The sequence below is a fragment of the Colius striatus genome, chromosome 27 (assembly GCF_028858725.1).
Source record: "Colius striatus isolate bColStr4 chromosome 27, bColStr4.1.hap1, whole genome shotgun sequence".
Classification (NCBI taxonomy): Eukaryota; Metazoa; Chordata; class Aves; order Coliiformes; family Coliidae; genus Colius; species Colius striatus.
This window is the reverse complement of record NC_084785.1, coordinates 1,442,068-1,469,503: the sequence shown is the minus strand read 5'-3', so window position 1 is coordinate 1,469,503 and position 27,436 is coordinate 1,442,068. Positions and strand designations below refer to the sequence as shown.

Sequence of the window (27,436 nt, the reverse complement as noted above, 5' to 3'; positions counted from 1 at the left end):
AGGTTTAGATGGGAGATTAGGAGGATATTTTTTTTCCCCTGAGAGGGATGTCAGCCCCTGTGCCAGGCTGCCCAGGGAGCTGAGGTGCTGAGGGCTGTGGGTCAGGGCTGGGCTGGGTAGGGTGAGGGGAGGGCTGGGACTGCAGCAGCTCAAAGGGCTTTAACAACCCAAATACCTCTGTGGTTCTATCACTGGGCTTCTCACAAACTAGTGCAGATGTCAGGGTTTGCACAGAACATGGTTTCTTGGCTGCAGCCAACTGCAGTGCCAGGGACTCAGTGCTCCCAACCAACCCCTTAGGTTTCTACTAAACAATATTCAAAGCCAGATTTTGTCCATTCCTTGTTCTGACTGTAATTAAACTGCACCCAAGGAGACTCCTGCTGCTACGTTTTTTCTCCTCACGTCTACAGGCAATGAATCTAAATGGAGTAACCTGGTGTAACTACTCAAACCAGATTACTCCTCCTGTCCTCTGACACCACGATGCCTGAAGTAAGCCTGGAATTTGTGGGTAATGATGTTTTCCTCTGGCAGGATGGTTGATCTGAACTGACATGCTGGTCCCTTGAATTGCTGCTGTAGTTTTCTGCACTGCTCAAGTCTTTCCCACAGCAACTATCACTGGTTGTTTTAAAAGGATCTGCCTCCCCTGTTTTGTCCCCTGTTATCAGAGCTTGTACCTTCTGCAGAGCCAAGTGATTCCTGTAGGTATAAACATTGTCCTGTAATGCAGCTGGCAGCCAGCCATTGTGAGAGAGGCACTGAAGAGTTAAACCCAATCATCTGCTGCTTTATTTGAAGTGGCTTGTAATTTTGTTCCTTTGATGCAAAGTGGGGAATGCAATCAAGATGGCTGAGTAGAGAAATTAAAGTATATTTTGGTGAGACAGCAGGGAAGGGAAATAAGAGAGAGGGCAGCTTCTTGCTGGGTGAGGAAATTAAATAGAAAAACCCAGAGCTCAATTGCCACCAAATGGGAATCTTATCATATCTGAGTGCTGTTTAAAATAGCACTTCACTTGATTCTCAGAAAAGAAATAGCAGGTGCTTTATGTGAGGAAATTTAGCAACTGTTTAGTGATATAATGCAGCAGAAGAGTTTTGTCAGCGGAGAAGATGGCTCGTAGCAGGCAGGAGGAGTTGCTCTGGGAGCAGAAGTAACTGCCTACATTTTGAGTAACTATTTTGTTTGGTTGACAGCAGAGGTGAGGATTCTTTCTTCAATAATTCTATCCTGAGATGCACAGGAATTGTCTGATGTCTTGGATCCTTTCCCTCCCCCTCTTCTCCCCCACCCCAGCTCTGAACGTCTGCCTCAGTGCAAGTTGTGTGCAAGGCGATCTTTTCTTTGATGTTTTTAAGCTCTCCTGGAGGAGGAAGGCTTCCTTCTATCCAGGAATGATTTCCTGGAATGCCTCCTGGCTTAGCATGGGCAACCTAAGTGTGCCTGAGCTCCCAGTCCAAGCCTCTGCCATGATTTAATGCAGTGTGACAGATCACCTCTTCAAGAGAGCAGCGAAAACATCCTGTTGTTTGTGCCCTGCAGAGGGAATGAGAGAAAAATTGCCCTTTGGGGCACAGAAGACAGTGCATCTGTGTGTGTCCTTTCACTGCCAGGATCCTGTGGCGTCTGGGCAATTAGATGGGTCTCCTTTCCCTCGGATGAAACTGCGAAAGGAGGAAGGGAGCTGCCCTGACACAAAAGACCCGAGTGCAAGTGCCATGAGCCGGCGGCTGGTGCCATCTAGCCGCTCCTCATGGCATAGGCACTTGGCAGGGACACGCTGCAGACGGTGGAACTAATGAGGCTTAATTAAACAAAGCCTTCAGCAGCAAGTGTTGTGACATCCTGGCAACAAGTTTCTTCAACCTGTCACAAAGCAAGCGTGCTGTTTACTTTAGGACTGAGCTGCTTGCTGCTGTGTTTTCAAAAGGAGAAGCGTGCTCTTTGCAAGTTGCTCTTGGGCAGTTCGTGCTCTGTCTGGGCTTATGCAAAGCCTGGGTGGGTCACAGGGTGAAGTTAATTAACTCCCAGCAGAGCTGAAGCCGTGTAGATTGGCTGCTGCTTTCTTCAGCAGTGTGTGTGACAGGCATGGTGATACACTCCATGCAGTGAGTGGGTTTGTGCTCAGCTGCCTGGTTGGGTTTTTCTGTTGGGTTTGGAAAGCTTTTGCTCCTCTTTTCCCACCTTGGCCAGTTTAACCAGCAAGGCATTTCTCAAAGGTAGGTACCTGTTTAAGCAGCTGTACCAGAGCTGGCTCTCCAGGCAACTTGCCTCCTGAAGGATTTCTTGATCAGAGGAGCCCTTTTCCTACAGGGTGGGATTCCAAGTGCTTCTAAGGATAAACTGTGCTGTAGCAGGTCAAGCCAGGCTCCTAATGCTGGGGTGGTTTTCCCCTCAGTGTAAAAGAGGTGAGTCTTGCAGAGCTGTTTGCCTGTCAGTCTGGAGTGAGAGCTTTATGGGGTAGGAAGAGGAGTAGTTTTGGGCAGGGAATACCCCTACTCATTCCTCCCTGGTTCTGCAGTACTGGGATGGTTTTGATTTGCTGCCTTTCTGTCCCAGCAGACTACCAGGCTGTGCTCCCACCTTTGGCAAGGCAGCAGGTTGGGGCTGGCTGGCTCTACTCATGCCCTGGGACAGAAGGAAGAGCTCCTGTGCTTGCAGAGGTAAGGGGTAGCGAGGACACCTTGTGAGGGTGATTGCTGACAGGGCTGGGGACTGTGCTGCAACAACATCTTGGTCTTCTGGTGCATGTTTCCAGCTGAGGTGGATTGCTGAGGTGAAAGCTAGCGTGGAATTGGCTGGGTTTTTTAATTTTATGGTTTTTATCAAAGATTTTTTGTTTTGTTTTAGTTTTTGTGGGGTTTTGTGTGATTTTAAGTTTTATTTAGGGCTGTTTTGAGCTTTTTTTGTTTTTATGGGTTTGGTTTTGATTTGTATTTTTTCAGGTTCTTTTGGGACAGCTTTTTTTGCTATTTTTTGTTTCGTTTTCATTTTTTGGGGGGAGATTTTTGTGGTTTTTGTAATTTTATGGTTTTTCGTGGAGGATTTTTTTGCTTTGTTTTAGTTTTTGTGTTTTTTGTATACTTTCAAAGGTTATTTAGGGTTGTTTTCTGGTTTTGTGGGGTTTTTTGTTTTGTTTTTTTCAGGTTTTCAAGAGGGTTCTTTTCCTTCTTTTGGGACAGCTTTTGCATGGTTTTTGTTCCATTTTCATCGGGGGAGTTCTTTTTCTTCTTGGGACAGCTTTTGTATACTTTTTGTTTCATTTTCATTGGGAGAGTTCTTTTTCTTCTTTTGAGACAGCTTTTTTTTTGTCCTTTTCCTTGTTCCTTTCATTTTTCTGCGTGAGATTCTTTCGGTGGCGTTTCTTTAAATGTTTTTTTTGTGGAGGCTTTTCTGTTCTGTTTTAGCGACTTTGTGGGGTTTTTTTGTCTTATTTTGGGGTTGTTCGGGATTGCTGTTACTTTATTTCGGGGGGGGCAGGATGTGTGGTTTCATTTTGTTGTCGTGGCTGCGTTTTCCTCAGGATTTGGCGTGTTCTGGGGCACTCGCGGTGCCCGGGGGTGTCTGTGGGGTGTCCGCGGCCTGTCCGCGGCCTCCATCCCCACACGAGCCCGTTTTCCCGCGCGCGGGCGGCGGCGGCTCTTCCCGCCTTTTTCCCCCCTCCCCGCCGTGAGGGCGGCGCTTGCGCGCGCAGGCGCAGGAGCTGCCGCTCGGCCCGGCCTGGCCGTGAGGGCTTGTGGGGACGGGGGGGGCGGCCAGAATCAGGGCCCTGAGGGGGTAACGACGGGGAAAGAGCAGCACGGGGTGCTGGGGGAGGTACGTGGAGGAGGGCAGTGGGGTGTAAAAAGCGGCACGGGTTGTCGCGGGGCACGTGGAGGGGGAATAAACGGGGTGTAAAAGCGGCGCGGGGTGCTGAGGGGGCACATGAGGGGGGTAATGGGGTGTAAAGAGCTGCACGGGGTGCTGAGGGGGCACGTGAGGAGGTGACGGAGTGTAGAAAGCAGCATGGGGTACTGGGAGGCACAGGGAAGGGGTAACGGGGTGTAAAAGGCAGCTGAGGGTGCTGAGGGAGCACATGGAGGGAAGTAATGGTGTAAAAGGGAGCTGAGGGAGCACATGGAGGGAAGTAATGGTGTAAAAGGCAGCTGAGGGGGCACATGGAGTGGGGTAATGGGGTCTAAAAAGCAGCTGAGGGGGCACATGGAGTAAGGTAATGTGTAAAAACCAGTATGGGGTGGTGGGGGTGTAATGGGGTGTAGTGGGGGCACAGAGAAAGGGTGAGGATGCCTCAGAGTGCACACAGTGGCACAAGGTGCTGGAGGGGGCACAAGAAGGGGAGGGTGAGGTGTAAAAAGCAGCATGAGAGGCTGGAGGTGCACAGAGGAGGGAGTAACACGGTGTAAAAATCAGCACGAGGTGCTGAGGGGTCACAGGGAGAGGGGGGGGGTGCACAGAGTGCTGGGGTGACACAGGGAAGTGGGTGATGGTGTAAAAAGCAGCTGGGGGTGTGCAGAGAAAGGGGTAACATGGTGTAAAAAGCAGCACTGGGTGCTGGTGGTCCCACAGGGTGCTGGGTGGGGGCATAGCTCAGAGCTCTGTGTAGGGGGGCAGGGTGTGAGGTTTGCAGTGGGGGCCAAGGACCTAGGGGAGCCTGTGAGCAGCTCCCCATGTGCCCCTGTCCCTTCCCGCAGGTCTCCCTCCCGCCGGCACCCTGGCTCTGCACTGCATGGACGGTGTGTTCCTCTCACCCAACGAGGATGAGTTCGTGGGCAGGATCACGGAGGAGCTGGAGCACTTCATGCTGCAAGGACAACATGACAGGTTGGTGCCCAGCCACGACAACAGGCAGTGACCCTCTCCCTGCTGCCACATTCAGCCCCTGGGCATTTGGATGTGCCATTCCAGGAGCAGCAACATGGGGTGGTTTGTGTCTCTGGGGTGAAAACACCAGCTGGGTTTGCCTGGCAGGATTTGGAGCTGGACTCAGAGAGTCCCTGTGGGTCCAGGAGTTTTCCTGCTTCCCCAGGCTGGTTTTTGTACCAGCTGTGGCCTGGCTCAGTGCTCAGCGTGAGGGGTTACAACAAGCAGTTTTGCCATCAAACTGTTCCATTTCCCCTCTCTGCTGAGGGTGCCACATCCCCCTCTGTGGTGGCCGTCTCTGTCACCTGTGTGGTTTTCCTTTGGCCACCCTGGATTGAATTGGACACAATCCCTGATCCAATGACCTTTGAAACCCTTGAGGTGGCCAAAAAGAGGGTGCCAGGCAGGAGCAGGGGTGGGATTGCTGAGCTCAGCTTCCTGCCAGCTTCTAATGACCTTAAACTGTTGTTTCATTGCTTTTTGAAGCAATGGGTACATTTTCCCAGTGTGATGGGATTAGCAGCCTTCTGTGGGTGCCTCCCAGTATTCCCAGCATGGGCTTGGGCAGGAACCAGAGTCCCACCAAAGACCCCAGCAGTCCCAGCTCTGTGCAGAGCGAGTGTGTCTGTCTGGATGTTGATAGAGAAAGGATTTTTGGCTCAGAGTTGGGGCCTGCTCTCTTTAATGTTTTTATCAATGACGTGGATGAGGGAGTAGTAGGAAAAGAGGAAATGGCCTCAAGATGAACCAGGGGAAGTTGAGGTTGGAGCTGAGGCAGAACTATTTCCCTGAGAGGGGTGTCAGCCCCTGTGCCAGGCTGCCCAGGGAGCTTGGGGAGTGCCCAGCCCTGGAGGGATCCCAAAGCCGTGGAGCTGAGGTGCTGAGGGCTGTGGGTCAGTGCTGGGCTGGGCAGGGTGAGGGGAGGGCTGGGACTTGATCTTAACCAACCAAAACGAAACTGTGATACCAGAAAGTCCCACTTGGAATTAAACCTTATGCAGGGAATGACTTGGGGAAAGAGTTGGATAAATACTTGCTACATTCCCATCAGTTTCCTTCCTGCAAGTTGCTGGTGCCCATGACCCCTGTGTCTTCCCAGGGTGCTCCTGTTCCCGCCTCTGTCCAGTCGCCTCCGGTACCTGATCCACCGGACTGTGGAAAACCTGGACTTGTTGAGCAGCTTTTCTGTGGGTGAAGGTTGGAGGAGGAGGACGGTCATCTGTCACTCAGCTGTAAGGTACAGGTGGTAGAGACAATGGTGCTTCATTTCTTTATGGCCAGGGGGCTTTTTACCAAGTTTATGAGCACGTGGTTGACATGGTGCTTCCTCCCTCAAGAGGAGGGTATTAGCGATGGCATCTAAGGAAGCAGAGCCTCATTTTCCCCCCTGTCTGCAGATTTTTATGTGGATGTGATGCTTTTCCTCCTCTCTCTTTCACAAACGTTACTTGGGTTCCTCTGCTCACCCCTCACTCTGTTCTCTTGGCTCCCAGGCTGCCCAGTGAAGCCAACAGCGACTCCAAACCCAGCAGCAACGCCCCGAGAGCACAGCGGCCGCCGCAGCCCTGGGGCCGGGGAGGCCGAGGCGCCAGGCCACGGCACGCTGGGGACGCCCACGGGGATGGCCCTCGGGGCTGTGTGGGCTCTGGCAGGATAAAAAGGCCCCCCTGGAAGAAACCAGATAAAATCCTGTACGTCCCCAAGGGAAGACGTAAGAAGGCAGAATGGGGGGAGCAGGAGAGCCCAGTGGCAGCTGGTGCTGAATTGGAGGGGGATGTGGCACGAGAAGAACGGATCTGCCCTAAAGCTTCCAGTGAGGATGCCCAGGAGGAAGTGGGCAAGCGTGAAGGGAGCCCAAGTGATGTCTCCTCAGCCCTTGGCAAGCAACAGGAGCCTGGTGAGGAGTGTGTTTCAGGAAAAAATGATGATACAAACAAGGAACATCCTCCCTCTCGTATGGATGTCCCATCATTAGAGAGCAGCAATTATTTCTCTGGGCAGGATCATCAGGATAAAAACTGTTCAGATGCCATTTCTTCTGTACACAGTAAATTGGAAGAGCAAGATTTGAGCTGCCACAACATTGAAGGGAACAAACTCCCTTGCCAACTGCAAGCTGAAGACCAAAACAGGCAGGATGCTCATGTGTTGGAGCATGGCAAAACCTCCTCATCAGAGAGCAGTAGCCACAGTGTGGAGCCAAGCGCCGTGTTAGTGCTGGAAAGCCAAGAGAGGAGCTGTGCTGCTACCCAGGGTGATGGGAACGTGGCAGCACCTGAAGAGCAGGGCAAGGAGTTGGTGAATGGCAGCACAGCCCAGGGAGGCAGGAGTTTGCCCCAGCTGGAAAGCCCAGATCAAGAGTGTCCCAGCACTGCACAGGTGGAACAGGACCAGAAGCCCTCCAGAGCCCCAAATGAGCCTGTGGCTGCCCCAGAGCCTGTCTGTGGTGCTGACTCATCAGCTCCAGATGGTCCTGTGCAGATCCACAGTGGGAAGGTGCCTGTGGAGGAAGAGGAAGAGCAGGAGAAGGAGGGTCTGGGCTTGGCCAACACACTGCGTGAGCTGCGTCTGTCTGCGGGTGACAGAGAGGAGAGTGCACGTGACCACGGGCACAGCAGCCTCGAGGATGACTGCACCACAGAGCTCTTTGCTGAGGTAACATTTGGCCACTAATATTGCCCTGAGGGGGCAACTTTGGGGAAAAAGAGAGTGGCTGGGGGTGGCCTGAGGGGAATGTGCTGGTCTGTGGGAGGAGAGTCCCTGTGCCAGGGCTGCCCCAGGTGCTCCTGAACCCATGGCAGGGACTGAGGTGGGGCCTGGAACAGTTGCTCTCTGCAGCAAAACCTTGTCTGATTCTCTAAAAGTCTTTCCTTTCTGTTTTTATGACTGTTCTCAGATTGTGGGTCATTTAACCGTGAAGGACATAAGCATTGAGAGGATCAGCTGTGATTATTCCAGCTATGGAGATGCACAGCCCAGCGAGGGTGATTTGGGCCACGTAACTGAGATCTATGACTTCTCCCCATCTCTGAAAACGGAGCACCTCTTAGAAGTGTTCTCAGATTTCCAGTGAGTACCTCTCTGAGAGCCTGAGCACACCAGGGGCAGGAAGGGAGCAGTAGTCAGGCTTAAAGGCACACCGGCATCTGATGGATTTTCAGTTTCACCTTCATGCCCTTAAAGGACACTTCCCTGCAGTTCATGCATGATTTAAAACCTGACTGGTTCTTCAGGGCTCTGTCACACACTTACCTACATGAGAACTTACTGCTACTGCTCTGCCTTCAGTGAGACCCTTTAAGTGCTTGCTTTGTCATTACCTTACTGTGCCCAAGTGTAATTTTGTGCTTACATTCAAGAAAAAGGATTCAATCCTGCTGTTGTTTTGCTAATGTAAATATGGGGAGAGCAGAGCCTTGTGCCTCAGGGAGTGACATTGGATTAGCACCAGGCCTAGAACAAAGTGCAGCCCTTATTAGTGATAAAGGTGCTGCTGCAGCTCGGCTGTGTCTGCAGGTACCTCTCCCTGTCTCCCCACAACATCCTCCTCCTCTCCTCATCCTCCTGGCAGATTGAGTATCAACACTTCACCTCTACAGATCCCTTAAACTATAAAAACATCATTTCTATTTTCAAGAAGCTGCTGGCTCACCTGTGTTTCCTCTCATGGATTTGTTTTTTCCACTTGAAACTGAGTTCAGAACTGCTGGATCTAATCTGAGCAGTCCATTATATTTCCCTGCTCCCAAACTCCCGTTTTCCACCAGGTTCACGTTGGTCTCTTCACCTTGAGCTTTGTAACCCATTTTTCTATATCCCTGTCTGCTTATCATGGGTGTCTGGGGTGGGGGTTGTAAATGACACCTTGTGTTACAAGATGGTCCCTGAAATAGAGGTTAGTTTTTGACCAAGGGTTTCTTTGAGGGGAAAAGGAGAGTCCTTGGGGGCAGCCAATGGGGGAGAATCTAATTCAGCACATCTAATGGTCTGTTCCTTCTTTCTCTTCCTTTTCCCCTCATTGTAAAGTGGATATAATGCTTCAAAAGTGATCTAGATAAAACCACCAAGTCCCCTGATAGCTCAGGGTGGCTGATGGGTTTTGTTGTGTATTTTTTCTCCCTTATTAATTAATTTTTCTTCTATTTTCTTTTCATTTTAGTGAGGGGGGGTTCAAAATCCAGTGGGTCGACGACACACACGCCCTGGGAATCTTCTCCAGCCCATCTGCAGGTAGAGTGACTCAATTTGGGAGCTTCTGGGCTTCCTCTGCTCTCGTGGCTCATCACCTCTTTCCTCCTGTGTGCTTCAGACTTGAAAGGCTTCTCATGCCTGGGAAGCTGCAGTTGGTGGTGTTTGGCAACTCTGCGAGAACAGCAGGTTATTAATTAGCTTGGATAATAGAGCAAGGGCACCTTTTGTGTGCTGAGGGACTCACATGGTACTTCTGGAAATTAATCTGCTTTGCCCCTTCTGGTTTTGAGTTTGGTTTTTCTCCCCCCCCCCCCCCTTGGAACTAGACACGATGTCTGCAAGTGCACAGTCACCTCCTGGGGACTCGGGAGTGTGCTGGCATGTGGGTACAACCACCCTTGGGGCCAAACAACCCCAACCTGGGTCAGAGCCAGTCCCAGTCCCAGAGGAGTTTCCTTTCAGCAGTGTGTGCAGTCTGAAAGCTTCTGTGCTTTTCTTGGGATTTAGTCTAATCCTGACAATTGCCTTTTAAAGCATCGTTCTGTTCTCTTGGGGCTCTTGCTGTGTGAGGAGCGTGTGCTGTAAGCCTGAGGGGACCTGAAGGAGTGTAGCTAGTTGAGTGTGAGTCTTGAGCTCACATCAGCTGCTGAAACTCAAAATTCCTCAGTCTTGTTACACCAGGAACCAGAGTGTGAAGCCAAAAGCCACCAATATTCAGTCTAATTTCAGCAACCTCTGTTCTTTGTAGCATCTCAAGCCCTGGGCCGCCGCTATTCTTCTTTAAAGATCCGCCCACTGATCCATGCAACAAAGCAATCCAAGATCAAGGCACTTCAGCGACCAAGTAAGGCAGTTGTTTTGTTTTGAAGGAGTAGTATTTCTTGGTTTACCAGCCTTGTGTATCCTGATGACAAGTGAAATGGGGAAATGTATGTCAAGGAGCCAGTATTTCTCTTGTTTGCTTGTTGATGGCTTTATTGGCACTGCAGGAGAGTGAGTTGTTTGTGTTGAGTCTTCAGGAAAAGCCTCTTTGTTGTTGTTGTTTTACAGTGTTTTCAGCCAAGCTGGGTCATAGTTGAGGGACAGGGTTTAGTGGTGGCTGTGGCAGTGCTGGATTAACAGTTGGACTTGATGGTCTTAAAGGTCTTTTCCAAACTAAATGGTTCTGTTCAAGCTTCCTGTGCTGGTGATGCCAGTTGGTGCTTGTTTGCAGCAGGCAGGAGAGGTTGGCACAGGTACATGTGATGACAAAACCAAATCTGCAGAAGGAGACATTCTGCTTGAGCAGAGAGAACTACAGCTGCCCTCTCTGCTCAAGTTTTCAGTCACTCTTCCTCTCCTGCTACACAAGGACTGAATCAAAAAAGCCCCAAATCCCGTGGCTTGTTGTTTTCAGCTGAGCAGTTCGCTGTGTGATTCTTTTCTTGTGGTGTTTTGCTTCTCTGGTGGGAAGCTTCAGGCACAGAGCTGCGTTGCTCAGCAGAGGTGCAGCTCTCAGAAGGTGGCAGATGCCCTGAGCCTGCTCTGTGCCTCTGCCCCTCACAGGCACAAACCCGAGCGCAGTTACACTTGGTGGTTTGGCAGCGTTTTATTCAACGTCAGGTGAAGGAAAAACTTGTTAAGCTCAGCCATTAACATTGGTTTATTTCCTTTATTTGCCTTTTAAAATCATACTGTAATCAGTTATACTTGCCACAGTAAAGAAATGCCATGAGTTGTGTAGCAGTAGAGACTTTGCTGAAGGTACAACTATACTGTTACTTCTACATTACACCTCTGTGGAAACCAAGGGCAGTGGTGATGCTCCAAAGGGACACTGTCACTATGAGACCTTCCTGAGTGATGGTTACAACTGCCAGATTCAAATGAAAGGGCAAAGAATCACATTTGGTTTTATGCTCTTCCCCTTCCTCTGTTCTCAGTCCTGCTGCCTGACTCCTGTTCATGGGGAACATCGTGAACTCGTTTAGTGTTCAGTTTAATTCTCTTCACTTTCCCAAACACAAATTTGGGTCTTTCTTAGCTGACAGTGTCTCTTGTCTTTAATGTTGTTCTTTCTTTTGAGCTTTATTAAGAAAGAATGGCAGTTTTCTGAGCTGCACTGCTTTGAGTCTGCCCCTTTCCCTTTACGCTGCCTTTAGTAATAAAACATGGGGGGAAAAGCAAGCAAAGCCCCCATTGCTATTGGATAATAAATTTGCAGACAGTTGCTGATAAATGATTAGGTAACTGCCAAATCCAGGCTTAGGGTGGACTTGGTACAGGTTTTGGTGCGTTCAGTTGGTTGCAAGATGAAACTGTAGCAAGCCAGAAAATGGAAGTTACTGGCCAAAGGGCTTTCCCAAAGCATCTGAGAGATTTTAGCTATGTTGTTTAAAAATGCAGAGATTTTTGTTTTCCCTTGCTGCTTTCTAAGGATTTTAAACTGCTGGGTTGGATTCAGAATAAGCTGAGATCAAACTTGCCTGTGTGGGGATGAATGGGTTGGACCATGTGCCTCCATTTTGTTCTCAGAGACAAGACTTTTGCTGAATTTTGCCAGGAATGGGTAAGAAACTCTTCCTGAAAAGGGAACAGGGAAGAAATAATTCTCACTAGTGCTGCAGGAGAGGCCTGAGGCTTAGTCAGAGCCAAATAGCTTTTGAACTGTCATTGAAACATCTGAAGTACAAATGTGCAGGTTCACCTTTCTACATTTATTTTAGACATTTAAATTGTTCTTTTACTTGAAATGTCTTTAGGGAATGTATTGGACAGGGCTGGAAGGATTTGCTCATGCTCCTGGGCTCCTTCTGTAAAGGAACTAAGAAAACAGAAGCTAGCCCTATGGTCTAGCCACACACCTGTTCCTGAACAAGCACTAACTTCATGTGTTTTTCACCCTTTTTTTTACATAGAACTCCTTCACCTGGGAAAAGAAAGACCCCAGACTGACACTGCAGTGGCCAGGAGGCTGGTGAGCCGGGCTTTGGGCTGGAGGCACAGGCAGCAGGACCCCTCAAGCCATGAAGCGCTCCTGCCAGACAGCTTGGACCAGGAGGAGTAAACCCCCACAGCTACAAGTAACAAAAAGCTGTATAGATGAGCATGGCTGTGCTATTTAACTGCATGCAGAACAGTGAGTTAACCATGGGATGTTCACTTAGGGATTAGCACCATCTTTGTAAAGTTGGGAAGGGGGAAAAGTGCTACTGTTTAATTAGAGATTGAGCTGAGAGCTGCTGTTGGCTCTTCCTGAGGGGAGAGCGTTTTGTTCTGCTCTGTTTCAAAAGCATTTGTTACTCACTGGGACACGTGCAGAAAAGCCTGCTCTGTAATCCTAAGGATAAAAATGCATTAGAGGAAGAGAACTGTCTGGTGTTGGCCAAAATTCATCTGTAAGCAGGGGCAGAGCATCTGCAGGAGTCCAAAACAAAAATGTGTTTCATGTTTGTTTGGTTGTGATGTTATTGTGAAAACATCCCCTAAAACTGACAAGCAGCGAATGCCAGTTGAGTTTCAGGGTTTTTTTCCTTGTTTACAGAGTTTCAAAGAGCCTGACTTGCTTTGTAATAAAGGAAAGTTGTCACACACCGACTAGGAAAAGACAACCAGAACGTGATGGGTTCAGAGCCTGGTGGTGGCTGATGCTGAGGTCACCTGCCACAGCCCAGACTCTGCTTTTGCATCCTGAGAACAAAATGGAGTTTTCCAACTTTGGAGCAGGCTAAAAACCTTTGCTACATGCCAGAAATCCTCTGACAGGCTTTAGCAAAAGCCTTTTGTGTTCTTTAAGCCTCACAACATCCCTGTGAGGTAGGCTGTGGAGAGGACAGGTATGGGACAGCCACTTGCAATCCCTCTGTGGGCTGAAATGAGCAGCTGTGAGTGTTCAGTTCACTTCAGCTCCTTGGAGAAGTCTTCAATACAGAGAGGGAGGAAACAATACCTTCAGTACCAGGAATTATGAATGAGGCCCTAAACTTTCATGGAGCAGAAATACACAAATGGCATATAAACCATGATTTTGTTCTGGGTAAAACATGTTTTATTCAAGTAGCTGTGTCTGAATATGCGTAGCAAGGTGTGTCCTCAAACAAACAGAGGAGCACACTTAGCACCATTGTGAACTGAAGTGTTAACAAAAACCCCTTCTTAAAGCCAACTTACACAGCCCAGGTTCAGCTCCCTGCTGATGGACATCAGGAAGTTCCCTCTGTAAGGTACAGTGGTGATGCAATGCCTTAACTAAATTCCTCCTTTAAAGAAAGGGCAGTGACTGGTCAGCTGAGAAGGGACGATGTGGCTGGCTGGAGAATCCATGAGGGGAAGGGTTTACTGCACAGTGGGAGGTCACAGCCCAGCAGCAGGAGAGCTGCAGAGTCTTCCAGATGTCGGGAGGGAGGTGCAGCTTCAGCTTCATGGTGAACAGTTCTGTGGCAGCTGCTCTGCTGAAGAGCTCGTTTGGGTGCTGATTGTTGAACACAAGACTCTCACTGGGGTATTAAATTGTGGTTCAGGCTGTTCTGCTCAGAAAAAGCTGCTCCAGTATTTGGGGTTTTCCTGTATTTCCAGCACAGGGCTGCCAGGGCATGGAACGTTGTGTGAGGAGGAAAGGCTGTGGGACCTGGGGCTGGTCAGTTGGAGAAGGCTGAGGGGGGACCTCAGCAAAGGGCTGTATGTCAGGAGGATGGGGCCAGTCTTTGTTGTGTGGTGCCCAGTGCCAGGACAAGGAGCACAGGCCGGATCACAGCAAGTGTCCCTGGCACAGGAGGAGAAAGTCCTTTGGTGCTGAGGTGAGGGAGCCCTGGCCCATGCTGCCCAGGGAGGGTGTGGAGGCTCCTTCTCCTTCCAACCCCACCTGGACATGTTCCTGTGCCCCCTGAGCCAGGGGAACCTGCTTGAGCAGGGGCTGGAGGAGCTCTGGGGGTCCTTTCCAACCCCCACCATCCTGTGTGTGGTTTCTTTGCTACACTGGATTAAGGCTGGAGGGTGAGCAGCAGCCTTCAAACTTGAGTCAAAGAGCTTAAAGATCCCAACATTAACGCCTCAAATCAACGGTAAAGACAAGATTTAGGTTTTTGGTACCCAAACAAAGGCCAGTGCTGCCTGTAGATAGAGATGGTGCTGCAAAGCAAGGGGAGAAATCGTCGTGGAGAAGGTTGGAATGGTGAAGAAACGGAGCCAAGTCGAGTCTGCAAGCCTGCTCCTACCTACCTCAGCCGCAGGGAGCGGAGGGCCGAGAGGCACAGGGGGGTCTGAGCACCTAACCCAGGAAGGAAAATAATTTACCTTGCTGATTTAGAGTTTGATTTGTTTGCTTGATTTTTTTGTCTTTTCTTGCTGTGTGCAGTGGTTCAGGGGAGTCACCGAAGTGGGGAACTCGCTTCATTAAATAGTGGGAGGGGAGGTGCTGCCCCTCTATCGCGTGGCCACCTTGTTATTTGTGAGTCCACTGAAGTGATCAAACTTCTGCTCCGTTTCCTCGCTGAAGGAGCCACCTGGGGAGGGAGGGCACAGACAGAGCACAGGGCTGAGCAAAAGGCACCTCACAAGCTGCAGAAGGTGCTGTGACTGCGGTGTGGCTCAAAGCCAGCACAGCCAAGACGTCTCTGGGCTGATTAATTTCAGCACTAATTAAACCCCACCACAATTGGAACATCCAGGAGACCCCAGGATCTAGACCTTTGTGGATTTAGAAGGCTGTAGGCTACACACTCCCCTGAATTTTGCTGCTTTAACCTTTGTAGCTTAAGAAGCAGGACCTGTGAACTGCCCTCCTTGAGGCTGACATTCCATTTACTCCTCTAAGTGAGGACCCAGCCCTTCTTGCTCATAAAAGCAAACTCCATTTGGATTTTAAACAGAACTTTTCCCCAGCTCAGCAGGAGAGCCCATCCCATGCCCTAAGTGCCTGCTCATCCCCGTGAGGGTTGTTAAGCTCTGTCCCAGGGAGGTGGGGGAGCCCCCATCCCTGGAGGGGATCCCAAAGCTGTGGAGCTGAGGGCCAGGGGCTAGTGGTGAAGGGCTTGGCCTCACCTATGTGGCAGTTGTACATCCAGATGCGCTGCCCATCGTAGCGGCTCCTGCATTTCATCACGTTGTTGGAATAATCAGACTCAGCAACTTCATAGTTTGGGTTGATGACAACCTAAGGAGTGAGGGAGAGACCACAGCATCAGCTCACTGAAAGCTCAACTGGCTGTGACCCTCACTGACTGAACACAATCAGCTTTTCCAACCAGAACACTTCCATAACACTGCAGGAGATGCATCAATAAACCCATCCTAGCCCTGAGGGAAGATGAAGGGTGGCTCAGACCCTCCTTCCCTCCCTACCTGGAAGAGATAATCTCCTGGTGGGACGTCCGTGATGTCGATCCACTGGCAGTCGATGTCGTGCCGATACACGTCCCAGCAGCCCACTGTGATCCCCTGCTCCCCAAAGTTGGCACATTCATATTGCTTCTGCACATCTGCATGAGGAGAGGCACAGGCACAAAGTGTAAAAGGCACAGCAAGTGGGGCTGGGAGCTTCCCAGGAAGGGCAGGCTGCGCTCCAGCTCCCACAGACAGTGAGAAGAGCCTTGGATTGAAAGCCAGGTGGTGCTGGGCTGCCTGGGATGAGCTGCCACCCTCCACACCTCATCCTACTGTGGAATTTCTCACTTGAGAGGAACCAGAAAATACACATTTGGGTGTCCAGAGCAGCTGAGTGTCAGAATGGAAGGAGCTGCAGTGAAAAGCTCCACAGCTGAGGCCCTTGAGGACCCTCTCGCCCTTGCAGAGGGAACGGCTGGAGAGTGGAACCCCTGATCGAGGGGAACCTGCTTTAGCTGGATGAGCTCTGCAGGGCCCTTCCCACCCCCATCATCCTGGGATTCCCTCAGTACCTGCTTCACACTCCGTGTCCTCCAGACAGAAACTGGCTTTGTGGCCTTCGGCCACTTTGGTGCCATTGAGGTTCAAGAGATCATAGTGGGTGAAAACCTCCATGCTGTGGTAATGCCTGGGAGGTACACAGAAGGATTAATTACCTTCAGGGCAAACAGACATCTTGTTAATTACCAGCTCTAAAGGGCTCCAGTCTCTTCAGGCATTTCACTTCCCACCCCAGGGCTGTGGGGATGAACCACAGCACATGAAGTGTGATTCTTGAATGGTGATCACCAGCCTGTGCAAAGTGACTCTGTGATCCCTGGGCCACACTGCTGGCTCAGCCTGTGCTTTGGTCCAGGTGGAGGTCATGGGACTTGTAGTGGGAAATACCCAATGGAGACAGAGTCCTGAGCTGCACGTGGGCAGGGCTGGGTGATGCAACACATGGAATCTGATCCCAGCCCTGGAACTGGGAGCAAACCCACAGCCTGAGCGCTCTGTGGGGGAGAGGAGAGCAGCTGTGGGTCCCTGAATCAGCACATCCACCCTCTCTGTGCTGAGACACACCAGAGCCCCTCTGAGGAGTGAGGCAACGGCACAACCAGGCCCTGATTCAAAAGCCCTTGCTTAGGAGCACGCAAATAAACCAGTGCAGCAATCCTCTCCTTTCCAGCTGGTAAAACAATCATGGCTTCAACCCTTCCAAGCAGCAGCACTGCAGCATCACTGCTCACAGGTACAGAGGAGCAGCGAGGACGGAAGGGGAGGAAGTTTCACCTCCAGAGAGTGGGTTGTTTCTTCCCTCCTCCTCCCAAAAGCAACCATGCCAGCTGCCAGCAGTTCATCACTTCTCACTCCCTGCTAATAGCTCTTTCCCGTGTTCATCTACTTCCACGTGGAAGCCCGGCTAAACAGAAGCTGCCAGCAATGGAGGGAGGCAGCAGGGGAAGGAGAAGCATTCTGCAGGGGCTGAGCTGCTGACTGGCTCATTTGGCTGCCTCTGACAAAAGGTTGAGGTTCTCAAGTCTGACTCAGCTTCAGAAACACATCTGAATCATTCAAAGAGGTGTTTACATTCTGCTGTTTACAGACTGGAAAGATTGAAGAGGAATTGAGTTCAGCTTCCTCCCTATAAACAGAATCCAGTTTCAAGCACACAGGCTGCTCTGGGCCTGGGCCTGATCCTTTCCCAGGCTCAACTCACTGCCCCAGTCTCTCCCAGATTACTCTGAGCATCCTCCTTTTCAACCAGCCACGCTCAAACCCATCCTGGCACCCACATCTTTCCCCAGCCCCTTCCCAACAGGCTGTTACTTCACAGCCTGTTACCCCAAATGTGAGAAAATCAGCCTTGTGACAAGGCAGCATTTCAGAGGCAAAGCATCTGGGTGGCTTGGTTCCAGTTCTCTTTCCTCCTCACCCCCCTCCTTGGTTTGCTTTGGCTGAGACTCAGCTCCCCCTGAAAAATGAGGCATTTTGGGGGTGAGTTTACTGTTTGTCAAAAATAAGCACCAAAAAAGCCTTCCCAGCTGTAGAGAGTTTAAGAGGAGTGGAGATGTGCAGGACTGGAGTGTGTTTGAGACCTTTCCAAGAGCAGGGAAGGACAGAGAGGGCTGCATCAGGCACACACAGGGACACAGGCTCTGGCTGCACTCCCAGGCACAGAACCACAGAATCATTCTGGTTGTTAAAGCCCTGGAAGCTGCTGCAGTCCCAGCCCTGCCCAGCCCAGCACTGACCCACAGCCCTCAGCACCTCAGCCCCATGGCTCTGGGATCCCTCCAGGGCTGGGCACTGCCCCAGCTCCCTGGGCAGCCTGGCACAGGGGCTGACACCCCTCTCAGGGAAACAGTTCTGCCTCAGCTCCAACCTCAACCTCTCCTGGGGCAACTTGAGGCTGTTTCCTTTTGGTACTTAAGAGCAGAGACCGACCCCCAGCTCCCCACAGGCTCCTGTCAGGGAGCTGCAGAGAGTGCTCCTGTCTCCCCTCAGCCTCCTTTTCTCCAGGCTCAACACCCCCATTCCCTCAGCCCCTTCCCAGCTCACTTGTGCTCTTCACCAGCTTCTAATTTTCTCCCAGCACAATCTCAGAGCCTCCTCACATTCCTCCATGCCCTGTCTCGTACCTCCCTCCCAGGGCGAGCTCCACATCCACTCAGAGAGCAGCTCTTACTCACCCCTCCTGCAACGAGCCGTTTGCTGTCAGAGCATCACAGCTGCCCTCACCTCAGCTCCAGCTCCCAGAGCAACCCAACCCCCTCAGGAAGGGCTGCCAGGAGCCCCTGCCGTGCCCACCCTCCCTGTGTGCCCGCTGACCTGTGGCAGTCGTGCCAGACCCAGGCGTGGCGGCCGTTCTTGGGCCTGAAGTCGGACTGGCCGTTGTTGTGGATCTGGGAGGAGAAGCGCAGGAGGCGGCGGTAGCCCGAGCTCAGGGAGGTGTTGACGGCAGAGCTGGCCAGGCAGTTCTCCTCCAGGGCACACTGCAGCATGAACATGGGGCGGTCCTCCAGGTAGGCTGTCTGCTCCACCAGCTCTGCGTTCAGCACCAGGTCAGGGGCAGCTGGAAAAGGGCTGATGTTAACTGATGGGCTGCTAAAAGCCCCTCCAGGAGGCACCCACCAGAGAGGCCACCCCCTCCCTTGCACTATCAGCCCCATCAAGCAGCCATTTACCTCCTGGCACGGCACAGGCCAGGCCCTTTCTCCTGCCTGTCTCACAGTAAAGGAACTGAAAGCTGAGGGACTCACTCTCTGAGCAGGACACCCCAGCACCGAAACGGCCCCCTCCTCTGGGACAGGACACGTCGGCTCCGTCGTGACGACAGTGGGACAGCGACATCTCTGTCCCCGAACACTTGACGCCGCTCATGACGACGCTGTCGGCGCTGATGTCTCCGTGCCAGTACCAGGTTTCCTGGGCAAGGGCAGAGAAAGGTATTGAACACACTCTGCAGCTTTTAAGGGATTGACGGGGGGGGAAGAGTCATCCCCCTTGCACCTTGTGTTTGCACTCCAGGGAGGGCAGAGGCAGGAGCCCACGCTGGTGAGGAGACAGATCTGACTAAAGGATGCTGGAGCAGAGTTGGGAAGGGCCCTGCAGAGCTCACCCAGCCCCAGCTACAGCAGGTTCCCCTGGCTCACGGGGCACAGGAACGTGTCCAGCTGGGGTTGGAAACCTCCAAGAAGGAGCCTCCACACCCTCCCTGGGCAGCCTGGGCCAGGGCTCCCTCACCTCAGGACTTTGTCCTCCTGGGCCAGGGGCACTGCCTGTGTTCCTGCTGCCTCATGGTTCTTTGCTGCCCAGCAGCACTGCCAGGCCCCTCTCCTGGAGCTGCTCTCCAGCAGCTCACCCCCAGCCTGTGCTGGTGCTGGGCTCGTTCCTCCCCAACTGCAGGACTCTGCCCTTGCACTGTTAAACCTCAGCAGGTTCCTCTGTGCCCAACTCTCAGCCTGCCCAGGTCTCACTGAACAGCACCCAGGGCTGTTTAAGCAGAAGGCTGGGACTAGGATTAAACCCCAGGCTGATCATGTTCCCTGCCCTGGACATCTGACCAGCATTAAGCAAATTTCTCTCCTTTCTGAGCTGGTTTAAATCCCTGTTTGTTTTTAATCCAGCTGTAAACTCACTTTTCCACCCTTCTCTGCCCATGAGTTCATCCTCAAGCTGGTTTAAGTCATTTAGGCTGTGCCTTTGGCAGAGATGCCTGGGAGTTAAACCACGTCTGCCCTGTGCCATGTGTGCACTTGGGAGGGTCAGAGGCAAGGCCAGGGTGCCTCTTTGCCCAGGAGGGCAGGCAGAATTCACAGCCCTGCTGGAAAATGCCAGGGGAAACCAGGCACTTGAGGAGCACCAGGCTCTGCTAAGCCAGGGAGCTGCATCATCTCTTCTCCTGAGGGGAATGCACAGACGTTCAAACCCTGAAGAGGAGCAGTGAAGCAGCACCCAGTTTGCACGTGGAAACACCAGATGAACGCTCAACCTAACCCAGCACACACAAACCCCTCCTGAAGCTGCAGCTGCTGGAGAGAAGGGGAGGGAGAACAGAGAAAAGGCACATCTGTTAGTGCCAAATGTGGGAGCAGGTTTCCTAGGAGAAGCAGCTCTGTCTGAGGCAGTGCTGCCCTTGCAGGAGGCTGGTTGTTACCCCCCTGGGCCCTGCTGTCTGCACACAGGGCTGCCCTGTTCCACACAACTGCAGCTTTATGCTCGTGGAGCCGAGGCCGGTGGCAGGCACATAAGGGGCCTTTTTCTCTCCTAAATACCATCAGTCTCAGCTAAAGGAAAGAATGTCTTGGTCCTTTAGCTGGACTCTCAGGGCTGTGTCAATACAGGCAGGAGGTTGGGAAGGGCAGTGCTGGAGGGATGTGGCTGATCTCAGCTCTTGTGCTCTGCTTGGCTGGAGGGACCTGCCTGCGACTGCTACGGCAGCAGCACAGAGCTGCAGCTCCCTGCCTTGCACACGTGGACCCCAGATCCCCTCTCTCACTGGTAACAGGTAAACTGAGTGAAATCTGCTTGACAACAACAACAAGCTCCTCCTAATCTCCCATCTAAACCTCCCCTGGTGCAACTCAGGGCTGTTTCCCTTTGTCCTGTCACTTGAGAGCAGAGACTGACCTCCACCTCAGCACAAGCTCCTGGCAGGGAGCTGCAGAGAGTGCTCCTCTCTCCCCTCAGCCTCCTCCAGCCTCAACACCCCCATTCCCTCAGCTGCTCCTCATCAGACTTGTTCCCTAGACCCTTCCCCAGCTTCATTGCCCTTCCTCCTCCTCCTCCTCCTCCTCCTCCAGCAGCCACACACACGCCACACAGGGCAAAGGACTCACCTGGAAGGCATGGCTGGCAAAGCCCAGGCCCAGCTGCCGACACACCACCATGGCCTCCACCGTGCCCCAGTTCTCGCTGCAGACCGTGCCCCACCTCAGGGTGCCGTTGCGCTCGGCCAGCACCTCCACACGGCCCTCGTAGGGGTTGCGGCCGCCGCTCAGGCGCAGCTGAAGGGATCAAAACTCCGTCACAGGGGGATGCCACTGCTGGGCAAACAGTGCTCAGAGCTCCTCCTGATCACCCCCCCGCTACAGCAGCTTCCCCTGGCTCAGGGGCACAGGAACGTGTCCAGCTGGGGCTGGAAACCTCCTGAGGAGCCTCCACACCCTCCCTGGGCAGCCTGGGCCAGGGCTCCCTCAGCTCAGCACCAAAGGACTTGCTCCTCCTGGGCCAGGGGCACTGCCTGTGTGACAGTTTATATCCATCACCCCTTGTCCTGTCGCTGGGTACCACACACCAAACACTGGCCACAGCCTCCTGACACCCACCCTTTAAGTACTTGTAAGTATTAATGAGATCCCCCCCTCAGGCTTCTCTTCTCCAGCCCCAGGTCCTGCAGCCTTTCCTCCTCACACACATGTTCCAGCCCCTCAGCATCTTGCTGGCCCTGCCCTTGCCTTTCTCCAGCAGTTCCCTGTCTCTCTGCAGCTGAGGAGCACAGAACTGGGCACAGGACTCCAGATGAGCCTCCCCAGGGCAGAGCAGAGAGGCTCAAAATAGGTTTAAAGGGACTTATAAATGGATGGAAGAGCTCAAAGCTCAGTTCAAAAAGGGAACATTCTTATTTTCTCCCCTGTCTAGATTTTGACATCTGCATTGTGTTAAACCCAACAGGCCCAGCTCAGGAGAAACAGTTCCCACCCAGATGTGCTGCAGTGCACAGGTAGGGAGGGCACCGAATGGAAACCCCTCCCCACACTCTCCCTCACATCCCCATCACTCAGCTTCTCACCTGGTTCTGGAAGCCCATGGCTGGAACGTTGCACCTCACAGCAGCATCTTCTTCGTGGTTGCAGCCCTGGGACTCCATGTTGAACTTGCAGTCCGTGACTGATTTCTCAAAGCCCGTGCAGTCAATTTCATTGAGGTGAATTGGCCCCATGCCTTGGGGAGGGGAAAAGAGCAGAAACAAACCCTTTACCTTCTGCCCCTGCTACTGTGTGGGGAAGAAACCTCCAGTAACAGTTTATTAATATTGTTACAGACATCCCACTTGCCTCTAGGTTCCAAAACACAGTAAACCCTGAAACAAAACTAATTCCAGCCAAATTCAAACCAAAAAAGCTGTGAGATGGTTATTAACAATCATTTTACCATTAAATTCTTTCCAGCAGCCTCTGGGACTGGAGTGTGCAAGAGCCACTGCAAAAGCCAAGTTTCCATTGTTACATGATTGACTCAACTTCAGCTGCAGGAGTTCAGAAATGCTGACCTGTGGGATGGGTCTGTGTGCTGGAATCTGCTCCCCATCAAGCCCTGGCATTTAAATGGGACATGTTTGGGACAGGACAGGGAAGTGTGAGGTGACAGTGAAACATCCCTGGGGCAGGTGGGTGTTACTGCAACAGCACTGATGGAAAAGGAGAGCAAACGAGGTTTCATGCTGCACAGGATGGTCTCGAGGTGTTGGGAGCCAAATGGAGTTATTTGGTCCCTCCCTGGACAAATGGCAATGGAGAACTGTCATTCTTATCAGAGAGTCACAGCAGGAGGAGAAAGACACGCTGGAGAGAAGGCAACAACGCTGCCTGGAAAGCTCTGGGGCCCTGTTTGCAAATTGAGCCCAAAGCTGGTTAGAAAGAAGCTGAGCTGGATGAATCAGAGGTTCCAGCAGATGAGCTTCATCACTGAAGAACAACCAGAGTCTTTCTTGGCTGTAACCCATAAGTAATTGCTGATGGAAACACACTGTCCAGTTTGACAGGAGATCCTTGCAAGATGGAGAACCTTTGGTGTCCAGCAGTTTCTAGGAAGCTTTTGGAGATGAGAGGCTGAGAATAATCCCAACAGAATTAACTTGGCTCTGACCACCTTTTGCACTTTCCCCAGCCCTGACTCCACTCATCCCACAGCAGGGATCCAACGTGGGAGCAGGCTCCTGGGGCTGAGCTGCTGAGCAGTATCTATCCAGCCTTTTGGGTTTTGCTTCTCTCTCATTACAATCCTGTTTGTGGTCTCCATCTGGAAATGGTGACACTGATCTCATCATATTGCAAGCCACCAACCAGCTCAAGGAGGAGGAATGTTGACCAGAACTGGAGGGTGATACACCAAGAATGCAGGATGGAGCCAGGCTGACATTCTCCACTGAAACAGCCCAAAGTCCCACTAATGCAAGGACAAAGTGAGTGGGCAGAGCCAGGGCCCTGAGCCACCTAAGCCCTGGCAGAGTTTGCCCTTTTTTAGGGCCAGTGACTGCTGCTGTCCTGGGCATTGAACTTCAGCCAAACCATGTTGCTCTGTGTGCTAAAATCTGGTGATTAAACCCTGCATTTCCTCCTGGGCCATTCCCTGCAGCAGAACAACAGGAGTAGGACTGGATATGCCAAACACACATTCACCTACTGCCTGAGGTTTGAATCTATGTTCTCCCTCCAGGGACATTGCTGAAGACACATTCAGGGTATCCAGGCTCAGGATCTTCCCTTCAGACCCTTGTGTGAATGAGGGTAAATTGTTAAATCTGGGTCTCAGCTGCCAAAGAGGGAACAAATCACCTTCTGCACAGCCTGCACTCTTGGTTGCAGGCACTTGTTTCCCCACACTTCACTTCCTCTTAACTTGGACCCCCAGCCACTGAACCCGTGTGTTTTACCCTGTGGAAGTCCATCTCCAACACAGCACCACTGAGGCTGAGCCTTTGGACACACCAGTTGAGGGAGAGGCAGCTGTAACCACATGGAACATCAACCCTGGTGTGCCCCAGGTGCGTGTTTCCCCTCTGCAGCGAGCGCTGAGGTGATTTCAAGCCCAGAGAGCTCCAACCACAGTGTGATGATCTCACTGAGGGGAGTTACACCTTGTCACCCCATTAAAACATTCCAAGATTAAGACATGAAAGGGAAACGTGTGGGACTGGGCAGCTGCTGCCAGGAGCTTGCAGCCTGTGGCTGGGGGAGATGGCAGAGAACAGCGTGTTCTCCTTCCTCACGTGGCAGCTGCTTCCTCCCCCCACGAGGGCTTTGCTGATTCCTAGATGCAGCTGAACACACCAGCAGCTCCCTGCATCCCACCACAAGATTGTTTTTGGCACATCCAACAGACAAGACACATTTTTAAGCTTTCCAGATCCTGGACATCGCCGCTGTGCTTGACACAGGGTGGTAATTTCCCTCCTCTTCTCTGGGCTGAAGAAAACTGAGGCATTCATTTAGTCTCCTGGTAAAAGGTTTTTGGTTTGGTGGCATTTTCTTTAGTGAGCAAGGTGTGTGAACCAGAAGGTGGTTGGAGGGGGAATGCATTGGGCTTGGAATTACCATTTCCCACTCCTTGGGATTGAAACCAACTCCCAAAATACAGGAAATCCAAACCCAAGCCTGGCTCTGAACTGTTCAAATGCCCTTCTATTTATAATGTTCTGGTCTTGAATTGGGGAGTTTTTGAAGTCTAGATTCATGACCTGGTTTTGCCAGGAACCTTCTAGTAATGCTGGGGACGAGGAGGCTGAGGGGAGACAGGAGCACTCTGCAGCTCCCCGACAGGAGGCTGTGCTGAGGTGGGGGTCAGTCTCTGTCCCAAGCAGCAAAAGCAAATGCCCTCAAGTTGCCCCAGGGAAGGTTTAGATGGGAGACTGGGAGGAATTTGTTCCCTGAGAGGGGTGTGAGCCCCTGTGCCAGGCTGCCCAGGGAGCTGGGGGTGTGCTCAGCCCTGGAGGGATCCCAAAGCCGTGGGGCTGAGGTGCTGAGGCTGTGGGTCAGTGCTGGGCTGGGCAGGGTGAGGGCAGGGCTTGGACTTGTTGGTCCTAAAGGTCTTTTCAAACCAAGATGAATGTGTGGCTCCTGAGGGGCTGCTGGAGGCTGCCAGGGCCCTCTGGCTGCTCTCACCTTGCCCGAGCCTCGCGCCCGTGATGGCCTCCTTGGCGCTGCCGAAGCCCAGCTCCCTGCACACCACGCTGGCTGACACCAGGTTCCAGTTGTCATCACAAACTGTGCCCCACTCCCCATTCTTCAGCACTTCCACTCGTCCTTCACCAGTGTTGGCTCCTCCTTTCAGCCTCACCAGTGGTTGCTGGAAGACAGAGACAGAAGCGGTGTTACCAGTGCCTGGGAGGAACGGAGCCCTTCTGGTCAGCTCTTATGGCACGTTGCTATGGGTAAGTTATAGAATCACAGAATCTTAGGGGTTGGAAGGGACTTTGAGAGCTCATCCAGTGCAACCCCCCTGCCAGAGCAGCACCACCTAGAGCAGGGCACACAGGGACTCATCCAGCTGGGTTGGGATGTCTCCAGAGAAGGAGCCTCCAAGTTGTGACCTCAAAAAGTATCACCCTTAAAACAAGCACCATGTAACAGAGAAGGCTAAAAGTGCTGGATGAAAGGAGACCTTTATCTGTAAGCCTTACAGGATCCACAGACATGTTTCTCACATGAAGAGAGATACCTTAGTTCTCTGCAGGTTTAGGAGCCTGTTTCCCAGAGTTCTGCACCAGCAATGTCTGAGCACACCGAGTTCCGAGACCACATCCCTCAGGAATCACCCCCCAAAACCCAACACCAAACTCTAATCCAGCATGAGGAGCCTCCACACCCTGAGATCACCCCTGCACATGTCTTAGGGCTGGAAAATTTCCCTCAGCATCAGCCTAAAACGTGTTTGCTTCAAAGTGAAGCTTCTCTTTCACCCTCAGTCACTCCCCTGACACCGGATGACCCCAGGGGCATTTCCTAACGGCCTTCGCGTATCTTGGAGCTTTTACACTCCACTCAGCCCTTTCCTTGCTAGACTAAACAAACACAACCCTTGCAGCCTTTCCTGAAGGCCCTGTTTTCCCAGTCTTTCAGGGCATTCCTTTGCAGAAGACACAGGGGTAGAGGAAATGCCAGTTTATTTCCTTTGCACCTCAATGGGAGAAACAACACAGCAGTTATTTCAGTGACTGTGAAACGGCAAAGCCCAGCAGCAACTGGGAAACTGTTCAACTGGCTCAACCAGAACAGCTCAGAAACATGACAAATGTTATTTTCTTACTCCTTGCTCCCAGCCCTGCCAAGCTGCAGCTGCTCCCCCAACCTCCTGAGCCTGGATGGAGGGAAGGTACCAGGAATCTGTGAGGGCAGAGGCTCAGCTGAGCTTGTAGTGAGAAAGGAATACAAAGGCATTCACTGAGAGCTGGGCAGGCTGAGAGTTGGGCACAGAGGAACCTGCTGAGGGGCACTAAGGGCAAGGGCAGAGTCCTGCAGCTGGGGAGGAACAAGCCCAGCAGCAGCACAGGCTGGGGGGGACCTGCTGGAGAGCAGCTCCAGGAGAGGGACCTGGCAGTGCTGCTGGGCACCAAAGAACCATGAGCAGCACCGTGGGCTCGTGGGCAAGAAGCCAACGGCAGCCTGGGGGCAGCAAGAGAGTGTGGGCAGCAGGTCAAGGGAGGTTCTCTCTTCTCCTCTGCCCTGCTGAGGCCTCATCTGGGGTCCTGTGCCCATTTCTGGGCTCCCCAGTTGCAGAGAGACAGGGAACTGCTGGGGAGAGGCCAGGGCAGGGACACCAAGATGCTGAGGGGCTGCAACATGTGTGTGAGGAGGAAAGGCTGTGGGCCCTGGGGCTGCTGAGGCTGGAGAAGAGCAGCCTGAGCTCAGGGGCACCTCAGCAATGCTGCTCAGTCCCTGCAGGGTGGGTGTCAGGAGGCTGTGGCCAGTGTTTGGTGTGTGGTGGCCAGAGGCAGGACAAGGGGTGATGGGCACAGGCTGGCACACAGGCAGTTGGTTTCTATGAGGATACACATCTTGAGACCCTCCATCTGATGGGGAAGAGTTCCACCCTCAGGCTTTTCCTAGCTGCCAGGTTGCATCACTCCCTGCTCACCTCCTGCCTGAAGGCCTTTCGGAAGCCGCTGTGGCTGCTGGGGGCAAAGGCCCGTCCCGGGACGCAGCTGACCACGGCCGGCAGCCCGTTCTCACACGTCACGTTCTTCTGAGCGTCCACCGTGAGGTGATTGCCCAGCTTGCAGCTGGAGATGTGGGCTTCATTCCCACTACAGTCCATGGAGTAAGCCCAGTAATGCTGCTTCCTCCTGCTGGCAAACATCCTTCACAGGGACAGAGGGAACAGGAGAAGGACAGTTAGGGATCAACAAGTGCGTGATGGAGCCACATCTGGGGACAGGAGAAAACCCAGAAGCCTGGAAATGGAAGGAGGGTTGAGCAGCGTTATTTGAAGGCTGATGTGTTCATACACACAATGACTCTCTGTTCAGGTGTCCTCTGGGACTAAACAGGTCATCCCCAAAAGCTAAAGGGCAGAGGATGAGTCAACAGTGCAGCCAGAGCAACAGCCACGGCCCCAAAGGACAGACACAGGACAGAGATCCCCACGTTGTGCAGGGGTCAGAGATCAGTTCATCCAACAGGCAGCGAACAAGCCTCTGCCCTTGGGCTGCTGCAGCTCAGCACAGAGGTCCCACTTGACCATTAACTGCTCTCTTGGACTGCAGGGTGAGGGGGCAAGTTGGGGCACGTGTTCCACACTGGAAAGCATCTGGAG

At 52.4% G+C, this 27,436-nt stretch overlaps 2 protein-coding genes across 4 annotated transcripts in view; one reads left to right on the top strand and one right to left on the bottom strand.

Annotated features, from left to right (window-relative positions):
- The first annotated feature begins 1,388 nt into the window (after nucleotides 1-1,388).
- R3HCC1 (R3H domain and coiled-coil containing 1) lies at nucleotides 1,389-12,648 on the top strand. 3 transcript variants are annotated; one of them, XM_062015814.1, is made up of 8 exons: nucleotides 1,389-2,670; nucleotides 4,699-4,828; nucleotides 5,967-6,104; nucleotides 6,361-7,522; nucleotides 7,764-7,936; nucleotides 9,027-9,097; nucleotides 9,807-9,902; nucleotides 11,956-12,648. In XM_062015814.1, exons 1-8 carry the CDS (start codon nucleotides 2,631-2,633, stop codon nucleotides 12,102-12,104), a joined length of 1,959 nt encoding a protein of 652 aa, XP_061871798.1. In that variant the 5' UTR covers nucleotides 1,389-2,630; the 3' UTR covers nucleotides 12,105-12,648. The 3 variants fall into 3 exon arrangements, with proteins under 3 accessions (XP_061871798.1, XP_061871800.1, XP_061871799.1); XM_062015816.1 differs by lacking the exon at nucleotides 1,389-2,670 and adding an exon at nucleotides 3,706-3,784; XM_062015815.1 differs by lacking the exon at nucleotides 1,389-2,670 and adding an exon at nucleotides 3,713-3,823.
- Nucleotides 10,690-27,436, bottom strand: part of LOXL2 (lysyl oxidase like 2) — a 43,745-nt gene continuing 26,998 nt past the window's right edge. The window contains exons 5-14 of the mRNA XM_062015812.1: nucleotides 26,759-26,981; nucleotides 24,787-24,970; nucleotides 21,696-21,847; nucleotides 20,743-20,910; nucleotides 18,664-18,829; nucleotides 18,233-18,476; nucleotides 15,931-16,046; nucleotides 15,377-15,513; nucleotides 15,077-15,188; nucleotides 10,690-14,538 (exon numbers count right to left, since the gene is read on the bottom strand). Of these exons, the coding sequence (XP_061871796.1) occupies nucleotides 14,459-14,538; nucleotides 15,077-15,188; nucleotides 15,377-15,513; nucleotides 15,931-16,046; nucleotides 18,233-18,476; nucleotides 18,664-18,829; nucleotides 20,743-20,910; nucleotides 21,696-21,847; nucleotides 24,787-24,970; nucleotides 26,759-26,981 (1,582 nt within the window). The 3' untranslated portion in view covers nucleotides 10,690-14,458. The remainder of the gene's footprint in view (nucleotides 14,539-15,076; nucleotides 15,189-15,376; nucleotides 15,514-15,930; nucleotides 16,047-18,232; nucleotides 18,477-18,663; nucleotides 18,830-20,742; nucleotides 20,911-21,695; nucleotides 21,848-24,786; nucleotides 24,971-26,758; nucleotides 26,982-27,436) is intronic.